The sequence below is a fragment of the Gobius niger genome (assembly GCF_951799975.1).
Source record: "Gobius niger genome assembly, chromosome: 11".
NCBI lineage: Eukaryota > Metazoa > Chordata > Actinopteri > Gobiiformes > Gobiidae > Gobius > Gobius niger.
Window position 1 is genome coordinate 31,432,817 of NC_136862.1, and position 13,917 is coordinate 31,446,733.

General features: G+C 43.5%; 1 protein-coding gene across 1 annotated transcript in view; it reads left to right on the forward strand.

Moving 5' to 3' along the window:
- The window catches only part of fstl4 (follistatin-like 4), a gene marked incomplete at its 5' end in the record, with an annotated part of 455,018 nt that overhangs the window by 165,945 nt on the left and 275,156 nt on the right, over window positions 1-13,917 (forward strand). Inside the window, one exon of the mRNA XM_079566729.1 lies at window positions 5,221-5,466. Within this exon, the coding sequence (XP_079422855.1) occupies window positions 5,221-5,466 (246 nt within the window). The remainder of the gene's footprint in view (window positions 1-5,220; window positions 5,467-13,917) is intronic.

The window sequence follows — 13,917 nt, forward strand, 5'->3', positions numbered from 1 at the left end:
TACACTGCAACTTAAATGATGTTAATATCTTAGCTGATATCAGTATATATGTTTGAAGACAATCTTTGGGGCACCGCAGTGCCTCCGAGGCTCCCTAGGGGGCCCTGGACCCCACTTTGGGAGCTACTGCTTGAAAGCAAGTAATATACTTTGTCATCTGTTCAATGTAATCCTTCACTAAAGCTCATTTTTGTGATATGGTTCACTGATTCTTCTTGCAGAACGTTTGTGGCACAGTTCAGCCGTTCTCCTTTTGGATTTGCTTTGAACAACTTGCTTTCAGAGTCTCTTTTCCTTCTCCGCGCACACTGCCGTTTGGCTGACGGTCTTGCCCTCCTCGGCTCCAGCCGGCCTCTCCGTTGCACTCGCAGAAACCCCGTGTGCCCCCTCGTGTGTGGAGTGGTGGGTGGGTTTGCCAGATCCAGCTCTCAGAAGTCAGGCTGGGGGCAGAGACCGGATCAAATGTGTCTGCCTCGCTCTGGGGGATGTGGGTCCCTGTGGAAGGGGGGGAATAGACTGTGGGAGTTTTGTCGAGTAATGTACTTAGTCAGAGTATTAGTGATATGTTTCAGCGAAAGGAAGATCGAATCCGAATAATAAGGACTAAAATGAATCTCTAGATATTTCTTTGTTGACTGATGAACAAACTGAAAGAAGATAAAGGACTGTATCAGAAACAAGTGTTTGATCACTCTGTTTACTTAAATCAGTTTGACACCATGAATCCCATTCAATTTGATCAAAAATTGTGAGATCGTGCAAAATGGGTCAAAGCAAGACTTGAAAAATGTAAATGATAATGAAAGCAAGGCTCAAATGGACATAAAATAGGTATAAATCAAGTGTAAACATCTGTCCAACTGCAAACTTCAGTGATTTTGTGCTAACCCATGAAGAGTTAAAAAGGAAAAAAAGGAATTAATGCATTTTGTGTTGGGGCTGCTTTCGACTGGAGCAACCTTTCCTTCTTAACTTCACTTCCATTGTTTATGCCCATGTCATCAAACAAGACCAAATCCATTGATGCAATAACCTGATCATTCAGGATGTTCAGGTCGTCCCTGATCTCAGTCTTTGGGCCCATATTGCTGAACCTCGACCTGACCAACAGCTACATCCAGGTAAAGGACACTTTTTATGGTCAGAACCAAGACGAGGGTCAAATTAAGACTAAAATAAATATTAAGTTAAGCTCACCTTTCACGTCTTCTTGGCAACAAAATAAAAGTGCAGATTTCAATCAAATCAGACTTTATAGACCGTGATTTGGCGATGTTGAGATCTAGAGCTCTGTCAGAGTGACCGTCAGGTTCTTGGTCTCCTCCCTGACCGAGGCCCTTCTCCCCTGATCGCTCACTTTGGACGGGCCATGCTCTAGGAAGAGTCCTAGTGCTTCTGATGGAGGCCCCTGTGCTCTTCAGGACCTTCCCCGGATCTGAGCCTCGATACAAACCTGTCCCTGAGTCTACAGACAGTTCCTTTGACTTCAGGACTTCAAAAACAAAGTCCAATCCGTTCAGTTTAGCATGGGTGGACTCTGGCCCGTTTGTAGAAGCATCTCAAGGACGATCAGTAGAAACAGGATGTGCTTGAGCTCAGTTTTCAGTAAACGATGTCAATAGTACACGCAATATTTCAGTAATATTTTTCATACATTTGCAAAACACTCAACAAATCTTTTTTCACTTTGTCATTATGGGGTATTGTGTGTAGATCGATGAGGAAAACAAAAACATTGAATCCATTTGCATTGTAGGTTCAGATGTATAGTACTAGGATTGGCAAGGACCAACTTTGGACACTATCGGGAGAGTCGGCCTCCGAGATTTCGGTTATCGATCACTTTGTGCTTGAGTTCAGTCTGGAGCTGGCTCTTAATCAGGGCGTAATGAACTGGCCTGGAGGTGAGCGGCGCAGTGGAACCGAGAGAAAGACGTTTGGCTGATGTCACAGTCTGACTCATGTTGAGATGACGTGTCGTGAACAGGGCTGTCTTTGTCGTAGGGCTGTGGGGTGGTCATCGACTCATCTGCAGGTTATTTTTATGGTGGATCTTTTCAAACATTTTACCACATGAAGCTTAAATTAAATGACCTCAATTACTGTGAAGCAATGAAACAACAAAGTACACGATTCAAAGTGCAAACTTGAGCGGCCATGTTGGAAGAACTAATTAAACGATGCAGCCAAATGTGGTACTTTAATTGGTGTGTTCAATTCAACTTGACTTCATCTCAGCACTGTTATGACTCATAATCATGTGTTGCAAACTCATTATATAGTTTGTTTGTTCATTAATTACAGTCTCCCCATGGTCAAACACTTATTAATATTTTTTTATTTTCTTGTATGGTGAACAATAATTAATTATACGTCAAGTGCCTCACTGATTTGCCTCGCTGAGCGTGTGCACTTACACATGCTTTTTTAATCAAAACAGAACTCTCCTCATGCCGGACTAAACAAAGTAAAAAGAAATGATTCAGGATTTGAAAGTACTTTTGGATGCAATTATAAAGTCTGATTAAACAAAACTGATTGTCCAAAGTCAGCAAACAGTCAGCAGCAGACAACCACAAGCGGGAGAGATCCACTCCCATGGACAATCTATAGACTCCCGTTAGACCTGGGTCCATCCATGGCATGGATAGACCCAGGTCTGATGGGAGTCTCTCCGCAGACAGTGGAACCAACATCCAGTCCTTGTTGGAGCTTCGGTTCTTGCTGTCGAGTCCCTCTGCAGACAGGGCTGAAGTGGAACCAACATCCAGTCCAGGGTTTCCGTTAGCCGGCTGTAGCCGTATTTTGGCCAGTTCGAAAAGCAAATGACGGGTCACCGACTTTGGAGGGGAAAAAAAGTCAAAGTGGTTTTGAGGCAGGTGGCTGGCCTAACCATAACACAAATACAGATATTTCTTTCCAAAAAAAGTTGAGGCTCTTTGACAAAGCACAGTTGAACGTGCCATCATTGCACTGCAAAGGACTTTTCTCTCTTCGTGTGTCCAAGGCAATGGCGGACGACAGGAACATGTACTTTAACAAAAGTGTGTTTTTCCAGCGCTGCCTGCCCAGCGGCTCCTCCTGGGAGCGTGGCCGTGTTTAGAGCTGCCCTCCTCGGCCGCTCTGAATGTGGCAGCACTGGGTCCATGGTCAATCCCTCAAGCCTGAATCTACTTCGCTTTGTCCCTCCTTCAGTGGTGAGAGAAATAATCACATTTATTCCACACCTGATGCTACAGGTGCAAAAGAGCATCCTATAGCCCAACCCGTGTCGTGCAGCTGACACCGTGGACAGAGCTGGACAAAGGTGGCGATAAGGTTTACCACCTGTCCAAAAGGAACCGTTTGACACCTGCAGCTGTTTCTCATGTCCGAGTTCTTTCATTAGAAATAAACAACTAAGTGTTTTGGGGCCCTCTCACTCATATTAGAGCTTTATTGTTAATGGCTGAAATGTTGTGACCCAGTCGGCCAAAGTGTCGGCTCTTCAGTTCTTGTCGTCCAGTCCCTGTTGGATGAGAGTCTCTCTGCAGATAGACCTGAAGACTTTGGAGTCAACAGTTAGTCAGCTATCTCTGCAGCATCGAGCAGCCAGCGGCAGGGCATCTGACATAAGAGGCTCCATGCAGGAGAGTGGGACAGGGGGACAAATTGTGCACAGAGGAGAAACACATGGATGGAAGGAGATTTACGAATGTACTTAATGAGGTCATTGATACAAATCGCTATCGCGTTTTCGGATATGCACTTGCTTTGTCTCGCACATGTCGTTCCCCAACATTTGACCCCCGAGGCTGCAGCTGTAAAATGATTCAAAACGCTGACAGAAAAGGTCCTTCTGGTCGTGGCAATCCAAGGTGAAGCCGGGTGCAGCGTCGGCATCTTTCTGACTGAATTTAGAGCAAACAGATCAAATCAGTGCCACGGGGAGACGGGAGGCGAGGTGACGCTTACTGTGTTTTTACAGCGGGGATCTTTATTGCCGGTTGCGTGCGAGAAACACGGATCCTGGTGTCACTGCCTCTTCCACTTTCGATCGCGCCTACCGTTTGATTAGATTGTCTCTGGTTGTCGGAGGTGTCAATGTAGAAGTGTCAAGTTGCTCTTTCGGTAGCAGCGGACTGACAACGACTTAAGACACTTTGTCGATTGATAAGACGCTAAATGCCACTGACTACACCAAACCACTACTTTCTCAAACACCTTAAACACAACTCACTCGACTTCTTACACTCTCTTGCGCTCAGACATACCGTAAATGCTCTAATATCGGCCGGGGCCTTTATTTACTCGAGGGCATCTAGGACCAGGCCTTTATTGGAACCAGGCCACAATTAGAGACAGGCCTTTATTTCTATTTGAGCAAAACGGACGACCAGGAAAACGAAGAAAAACGACATTTGTGTCCATTTGCACCTAAAATATTAGGTTCAACATTTCGAACCATCTCCCAGCGGCTGGAACATTGACGCCTTTTATTTTGTCGGGACAACAGGAAGTGTTTCGTTGCTGTTAGCGGAGCTTTGACATCAGTGTCACTGCAGGTTTCTGTTTCGTTTTTACCGCGGACCGGATTATTTGTTGTTATCTTGTGTAAAAGGCGAGTTTAGACGGAGCGTTTGTGTTTGTGATCGATCATAAAAGACCCGAGAGAAGACGAGACGCTCGCGTTGATGGGAGGAGTTGTTTTGAGGCGTGGGACTGACCTGCACACGGAGCAGCTGGACATGCGTTGAAGACGCGATGGTGACTTTATTAAAACCCCGGAGGGTCACACATTTGTTGCTTTCCCTGTTTCTACAAATAGTCACAGGAGATTTGAAAAGTGGCTAAATTTGTGTCAAAGTTACGCTCGGATCAGCTCCTCCGCAGCGTCCCTCAGCCTGGGGTCCCGTTTGTTACTTCCTGCACGTGAGTTTTCATTTATACGAGTATGAGACAAATTCCAAACATGAGGAATATTTCTACCGCTATAGTTTCTAATAAAAGCTCCGGCCTGTTTAAGGGACCGGCTTTAATTTGCCTCCGCCAGCCGCGAACCCGGCCTCTGTTAGAGACCCGGGCGCTAATGGAATACAGGCCAGTATTAGAGAATTTACGGTAGTTATCATTCTCAACACAACACTCTGCAATGGCAAGTCAAGCTGTGATACCTTTTCAATCAGTCTTATTACTTTCTCCATCCTAAACGTCTTCTGTGATCTCCCCTTCTCTCCTCAGCCCAGTCCGCCGCCGCGGAGGAGGACCCGTGCCGGCGGACCTCCTGTGGCCGAGGCCGGCAGTGCGTGGTGCTGCCGGAGACGGGCCGCGGCGAGTGCGTGTGCCAGGAGCGCTGCCGGCCCTCCTTCGTCCCGGTGTGCGGCTCCGACGGCAGCTTCTACGAGAACCACTGCGAGGTCTACAGGACGGCCTGCCTGGAGAAGAGGCGCATCTACGTGGTGCACACCAAAGACTGCTTCTTCAAAGGTAAGGCGCTCGACTTTACGAGTGTGTACGGCTGCTGGTTTGGGACGTGGGTCTTGACTCAAAACTCGCCACCTCTTGATTCCTCTGCTTTTTTAGTCGTCCCCTTTTGCATTTCAGGGCTGCACAACATATCGCCAGTTAAGGTCAAGGTTCAAACTTTCAAACAAGGTCCTCCTACACCTCCAAGGAGCACTTGAGTGGCTAGGGCAAAAAGAAAAACACATACAACAAAATATTGTGCAAAAGTACAGTTTTAGTCAGGGCCGTGGGAACATATTGTGGTTAAATGGTGCTGAGGGACAAGATTGCTCCCCCCAAATTTTTTTTTTCCATTGCTTATACTTGTGACCCATCATGAGAACGGGGGACACAACTCGGTTTTGGGGCATTTTGAGCAGGACATAGCTTATGAAAGTGTCGTCTCCAAAGTTTCTGTAGCACATGGAAATCTTATCAAATTTGGGGAAGATGTGGCAAGTCGAATTTAGGAACTGGAAATATGTCAAAGAGAGGAATCGGCCTCTAAACTTTTGGGCTGTTCTCACCTCTCTGGGAGTGACAATAGGGCTCATTTACAGCTCATTTAGAAAAGCCATCCCGCTGTAAAGCTCCCCCGTCGTGTCATGTGTGTGGGGTTTCAGAGTTCACTCACTCAAAGGCACAGAAACTGATCCACAATAGGCGTATGTATAAAACTTTTTTGCATGACATTTGTTCCCTCTGTCCCGCTGTCGCTGCTTTGCAATCGAGGCTCTTCATGAGGAAGCGGCGCCACATAAACCGTGATTAATAAATCCACTTCCAAACATGTTGGTTGTCACGTCCGCGGTTCAGCTCGTCTGATACAATCTCTGCGGCGTCTCCAACACGACCCGGTGTTTACCCAGTATGTACAGACAAAGACACGCCCCGACTGCACACTCCCAAATCTCCCTAAACAAGCCGGTTTGAACCTAAAAATGTACGATTTTTAATATACCAATACTGCAGCTTAAATATGGAGAGGCTTCTTCATGGCTTCAAATGAACGATTCTGAAAAAAAAACTTGGGCTGCCGACTTGTGTCCCTCGTTCTAGTGACCAGGCACATTTATCAATATTCCCTGCAATGTGAAAACCATCCACCAGGAGGTGATGCAGCAACCTCAGCACCTTGGGTTCCCACGGCCTTGGTTTTAGTCCTTAGTTTCCTGATTTAGTTCCACTTTAGCCTGGAAATGGAATTCGGGTTTAGTAGTTTAGTCTATTTTGACATGATTTGCCGGAGAAAAAAACAGGAAAGTAGTGATATTGTCCTAACATTCAAAGCAGTCATCAATCTCCATGTTTCTCATATTTTGGTTTTGAAAAATCTTTAGCGGTTTAGCTTTAGCTGTTTAGCTTTAGCTACTATTACGGTAAAAGGAACAAATCAGGTACAGTGCCTATCGCCAGCTCTGCACTTCGCTGATCACGATCTAAAAGCAGGGGAATTGAAGAGTTGACACTTTGAGGAGTTTTGAGGTTTGTGATCCAAGGCTTTGTGGACTTTCTCACCAACAAATGAGCAACATCGGCCACATCCACGTTTTCGTGAACTGGTGATGAATTGGATTTGAGCATGATCGATTTGGTGGAAAAGCAATGTTGTGGGCGATTAAGAGACTTGGAAACTGTTCTTGTTTTTGTGGTTGTTGCTGCAGTGTTTAATTTATGTTCGTAGCATTGGAGTCTAAGATGTTATATAGTAATGAAATAGTAGCCTGCTCGGAATTGCTGTGATTTGTCTTTGAATTGATCTGTTTTGAAGAAAAAATGTTGTGGAATCATTTTTTTTTTGGTAATGCCTGATAGGTGTTTAATCTCTGCTGGAATATTATTATCGTTTGTTGCTGATTGTGACTCTGTTGTGAAGACTGATGCTGCGTTCCAGTGAGCTGGTGATATTACAGACCTCCTACCTTGGAAAAGTCTCGGGACTTACGACGTCATCAATGTTATTTGGCGTGATTTTAATTTAATCTGTTGTGACGAATCGGCTTTGGGACTAAATGTTGTTTGTTGCAGGAACATTTTCACTGTCGCAGTCACAGGCATCCATCTTACAGCTTTGTCTTTGAACTGGAGCAAAAATGATTTACCTACAAAATTGTGTTTAATGTTTTCCTATTAGAAAGACCATTTTACATTTCCAGATTTTCCAAGCAATACTGTTCGAGTAAATGACTTGTTAGAGTTTGTTGTTTTGTAGATCCGCATTTTGGAACAACCACGCACTGTGCTCACTTCTTTGTACAATATAACATTTTGTGTTTATTTTCTCATTTTGTAAGAACCAATTCTATAATGCTGCATGACTGCACACTATTAAAGGAACAGGCCATCGTTTTTACATACGGAGACCTCAGCTTAGACGAGCTGATGCTTCGACGTCCACACAGTAAGGTTGACGTGCTCCTAAGGTGTTATTACCATAGAAATAAAAAGGAGAAATGTCCTTCGTGGCTTCGTTCCATTGTCGAAATACGGACGGCACACCGCCATCTTGTTTCCGGCATATTTTTAATGCCAGCCAATGTAATGTAATGGAACTGGCATAATGACTGAGGGCATTTTTCTGATAAAACCCATCATAACAACAAATACAAGTATGATCATAAGGACTAAAGATTGCTGCTAATCACAGTGTGATATTTTTGCAACATTCTTGCCACATTTAAAAAATACATACATATTTTGTGAAGTTTTTATCTAACAGGCCGTAATAGACCTGAAATTGATCTATACCAACAGAAGATGGCAGCCTTCACATCAACACGACTTTTGTTAAGTTTGTTCAAACAATGGATCGTATTATAATGTAAGTTAACCAATGTTTTAAGTTAATAATTATTCCTATTTCATAATGGGCAAATTTTGATTTTCAGGACACAAACAGAATCGTTCATAATTCGAGATGTTTGGTGGCTAATGCTAACGGCTATAGGGAATATACATTGAGCAGGCTAATGGCCTCTGAAAAGAATACCGGAGTAGCTTCTTTGCTAGCTGTCCGCATTCGTGAGGATCGAATGACGCTTATTCTTTTTATTTCTATGGTTATTACACCTTACAATATAGCACCCCTTTTTATCCGCTTAGAAAATCACCATGTTTCATTTTGTGGAACTCGCCTTGGATCGTGTAATGTTTCACGTAACTGTGTTTAAATAGGAAAAACCTGGAACAGCTTGGTAGCTTCTAACTTCACCCCAGTTTGGAGCTATACCTTTGCTGGGAGAGGCTAAATGCTAACAACGTTTGCATGACTGAGCGTGCACACAAAGACCAGACAGGTACGCATCAACTCGTCTAAGCCCAGGTAAGAACATATCTCAGTATGGAAAAACGGTGGCCTATTATTGATGATTAGCTTTATTGTTCGGTCAATGAACAAGTTTAGACTCAATTATTCAACACGCCCAAACAGTTTTCCTAAACTGAGCCCTTTCTGACCTTAAAGGAACAGGCCACCGTTTTTACATTCCGAGATATGTCCTTACCTGAGCTTAGACGAGTTGATGCGTACCTGCCAGGTCTTTGTGCGTGCCCTCAGTCACGCAATACGACCCAAAATGTTGTTTGCATTTGACCTCTCCCATTATATTCCTATAGCTCCAAACGGGGTGAAATTGGAAGTTACCAAGCTCTTCCACAGGCACAAAGACTAGACAGGTACGTATCAACTCGTCTAAGCTCAGGTAAGGACATATCTCGGAATGTAAAAACGGTGGCCTGTTCCTTTAACCTGCTCATACATGTTAACAATGGTTAGTAAACTGTGTGAATGTCATATAAAGGATGAGCGAAGTATTCAACAACGTATTGCGACCTGCTTGATTGTGTTCAGTGATCCATTTTTATTACAAAAACATTTGAACAGAATGCGGTTTTATTACACATTACATCCCAAGGCCAGAAACAGGATTCCTAGTGGTGAACCCAGGGGCGGATTGGGACTGAAAAACAGCCCTGGACTCTGGCCAGCCTGGCCCAAATTAGCGTAATTGTGACACTTCCACAAATACATATTTTAAGCTTTTACCCCCCGCCTCAACATTAACGAGTGCATTTTCCCCAGTTCGGCTTTTTATTATTATTTTTTTTATTGGACTCATCAGCAAAAAGAACGGGAAAGGTGGTCGTAGAAACAGAAGCAAAATCATTAATATAAATAATAAATAATAATGGTCCCAAAATTGAACCTTGTGGCACGCCATACTCCACGGAATTCCTTTTAGATTCATGTTTTTTTTTTAAACTGGGCTTTTCCCCAAATCTAAAAGCTTCTCGACTGGAGAGCAACAATGTAACGCCTCATTTGAAAGCTAAGACCTACAAAAGCGACGGAAACTTTTCGTCACGTCGCCACATTTTTCTCATATTTTTGTTGTTTTTTAAATTATTTTTTTCATCATTTTTTGTCGTGTTTTTCCTCACGTTTTTGTAGTTTTCTTTTTGTCCGTGTTTCTCTCATGTTTTTTTTTTTAACTTTTCATCCTCTTTTTCTCCACATTTTTGTCATATTTTTATTGTTTTTTTAATCATTTTTTCTCACATTTTTGTAGTTTTTTTTGTGTCCGTGTTTTTCTCATGTTTTTTTTTTTTAACTTTTCATCCTCTTTTTTCTCGCTATTTTGCTGCTTTTCTTTTTAAGCGTTTAGATTTGGGTAAAGCTCGGTTGAGGCGGGACCGGTGGCCCCAGAGCCAGTGGCCCTTTCCGTGCTCTTCCAGGATGGACACATGGCCAGTCCGCCCCTGGTGTGAACCTGTTCGCTAACAACGACCAATAAAACAATGCTGAGGATGGACGGCCCCTTGCACACAGCATGGTTTCACTGCGACAGTTTTTTCGGCGCAGCCCTCCTCTCAAATCTGTTTTTCCCCGACTGTTTAGACGACAATTAGCATTCGGCGCATAAAGCTATATTTCCTTTGAACTTGGTTTGTGCCGCGTCAGGCTCGTGGCACGCTGTCAGCTCATTAATTAAAACCTGCCTGCACACGGGCGCCGCCGCCTTTCCAGAGAGAGCCTCTATCACCAACAACGCTCCGTCTGTGGATAATGTGGAGTCCTCCGTCCAGGGCTATCTCTCATTTACAAAACCGCCAACTCAGCAAAGTGCCGCATAACCAATTAGGGCCATGGCAGGGGTTCAATTAAAACTCATTCTGCGTTTGGCTTTTTTTTTTTTAGGATTTTCCATCTAGCACTTTGGGACACAACATCCCTGAAATTTCGACTTATTTAAGGTCAAACTTCAGTACGTGGTGAGAGTTTCAAGCACATTTCCATGACTGTGTTTTGTAAGTTAGCCGTTAGCCGTCCCCCATTGAGCTGCATTACGGAGCGCGGCAGCTTCTCGTGATTATTGTGTTTTCAGTGAAGTTCAAACCCATGCATCATCACAGAGCGCGTGACCTTTTTGTGGCCAGATAGTGATTTTGGGGACGTGGTGGGACCGTTGTTTATTATAGCCCACACATTTAGAGCTGGCATCATGTATGGACTTTTTTATTTACAGCCAGGTGTTAGTGTTTCCCAGTGGGGCCCCGGTCCCTCTGCTGCCTGTGCTAGCTCCGCTCCTGTTCCTGCTCCTGTCCTGTCTGTGAGCTGCAGCATGTAATTTAATTTTAGTCGAGATTTAGTCAATTTGTTGTTGTTTTTTCAATTTTAGTCTAGTTTTAGTCGACTAAAATTGCAAGTAAATTTAGCCGACTAAATTTAAGACGAATTTTGTCGACTTTGCATTGATAATATTCATTATAATCATATTTAATCTTGTTCCTCTGCTTCATGGAGCTGCTCCACATGAACAAAGCTCAGAGCTGATCCTTTGGCAGAGAATTTACATGATCTGAGGCTCTTTCAGACGCTCAATAGAAGTTTGGATGATTTTAGTCTCACTCAGTCATTTTTATTTAGTCTTATTTTAGTCGACTAAAATATCTGGACATTTTAGTCATAGTTTTAGTCTCATGAACAACTTTTAATTTAGTTTTAGTCCAATTTTAGTCGTCAAAAATAACACTTTGACTAAAATTAAGACTAAATATTTTAGTCGACGAAATTATCACTGGCGCTGAGAGAGGGATGGACTCGGACCCCAGACGTCACTAACCTCTTACCACCCGCCTAAACCGAATGCATTCTCTCCTCTTTGCCTAAAGGCCAGAGGAACGCCTCATTTGAAAGCTAAGACCCACAAAACTGATGTTTTTCCTCGCGCTGTTGCCACGTTGTTGTCAATATGCTTATGTTTTTTTCCTCTCATTTTTCCCAACTTTTTTTGTTACTTTTTGTCACTTTTTTGCTACTTTTTTGTTGCACTTCTCTTCATTTCTTGCCGCTCTTTTGACACTTTTTTGTTGGGTTTTTCTGTCACTTTTTATCGCTTTTTTGTTTCAATTTATTGTCACATTTTTGTCTCTTTTTTGCTGCACTTTCATCAATTTTTGTCACTTTGTTGCTGCTCTTTTGTCACTTTTTTGTCACATTTTGTCCAATTTTTGTTGACTTTTTGTCACCTTTTTATGTTGCATTATTGTCACATTTTTGTCTCATTTTTGTTGCTTTTCGGTTGTTTTTTTGTCGCTATTTTTGTCACTTTTTGGGACTTTTTTGCTGCATTTTGACGCTTTTTTTCCCCAATAAGCTTTTAGATTTGGGTAATGCCAAACTGGAGAAAATGTGATCGGTTCAGGTGGGAGTTAAGGGTTAAAGGCAAAACTTTAACTTTGTAATGAGCTCGTGCACATGTGTGGAAAAGGCCGACATTGTGACGTATATCACGCGTGTGGTCACATTGTCTATTCTTCACTCCACATGCCCAGCATCATTTAATCTCGTGCTACTTTTATTCTTATAGCCAGACCCCAAGCCAAATTACGCTCAGGGCTCTACGTTTCGTCTCTGTCCCTTTGCCGTTTTGAGAGTGTTTTCCGTCTCGATCTCAATAAGTTATAGTCTCTTCGATGTCCGGGCCCTCTCACGCCTTGGCCATTCATACATTGGCAAATCGATGCATCTATTAATCCACCCTTCGGAACTCGAATAGAACCTCCTCCTTACTTCTTCTCATGTTTTAAATCTTTGGGCGTTGTTGACGGAGTTCCCCCACACTGGCCGATCATTTGTGGCTAATTCAGTGGGTCCCGGGCTATCTCTCAACTGAAATCCTGCCCCCTCAGCACCGGCGCTGGAGCCCATCAGGGGCACAAAACATGGCGGCCGTTCGTTATGAAGGTAATTTAAAGGAAACGCGTGGAGGAGGCGATGCCCGGCCTCGTTAAAAGCGTTCAAATCACACACAGAAATATGGGCTCCACACCGCTGCGGCGGGCAGATAGTGCGCCGCTATAGCTGTGGCGTGAGGGCTTGTTAATGGAAAACAAGTGCTGACCCGACGCTGCGAGCTGGGACTTTGCTTTTTGCAGAGTTAATTGCTACGCCCACAAGAGCCTCGCTTTCCAGCAGAGGGCGCTCGGACCGCAGAGAAAAGTCAATTTAGCATCATTTTATACTGTAGGTCCTTGAGATCGTTGGGTCAGTTATTTGGAACTTTTATAAAATTTTCCATTGTAGTTCAGCGAGTTAAGTATATTCCCAATATGCCATTAACTACAAGCAGTGTGATAAATATGTGGCGTTCACGTGACATCACAACATTCTGAACTTTCTAAATGAGCTGTTAGACAATTGAAGTATTCAATTCAAAATGCTGCGGCTCGAGTCCTGACCAGAACCAGGAAATACCACCACATTAGTCCAGTGCTCCGGTCTCTGCACTGGCTTCCTGTTGCTCAGAGAATAGATTTTAAAATAGCTCTTCATGGTCGGGCAGCAAAGTATATAGCTGACATGTTAGAGCCGTGTGAACCATTTCGGTGCTTGAGATCCTCAGGGAGGGGGCTCCTGGTGGTTCCCAGAGACACGGCTAAATACGGTGAGGCTGCATTTCAGTTTCACGCAGCAAAAGTCTGGAACAGTCTCAGTGAGGATGTGAAACAGGCCTCAGGCATGACTGTGTTTAAGTCCAGGATGAAAACATGCTTGTTTACTGTTGCTTATGGCAATTGATTGTAGCTACTTTTAATAGTTTTAATATATACATACTTGTATTTTTACATATTGTTAAGAGCTGTATCTTGTCTTATTGTGTTTTTTATTATGTTTGTGTTTCATGTGTTGCTGTGAGGCACATTGAGTTGCCATGTGCATGAAATGTGCAGTATGAATAAATTTGCCTTGTCTAAAGAGCCAATAGGCCACTCTGATTGTTAATTCACATTTTCAAACTCCAAAACTGAAAAGCTGTTGGACTGAAGTGTCCCAGATGACGGCGGTGTTTGTAAAGAGAGGAGGTGCGGTTAAAGCAGGTCCACACTCTGAATCATGTGCAGGATTCACACATTGTTCATAGGTGGTCAGCT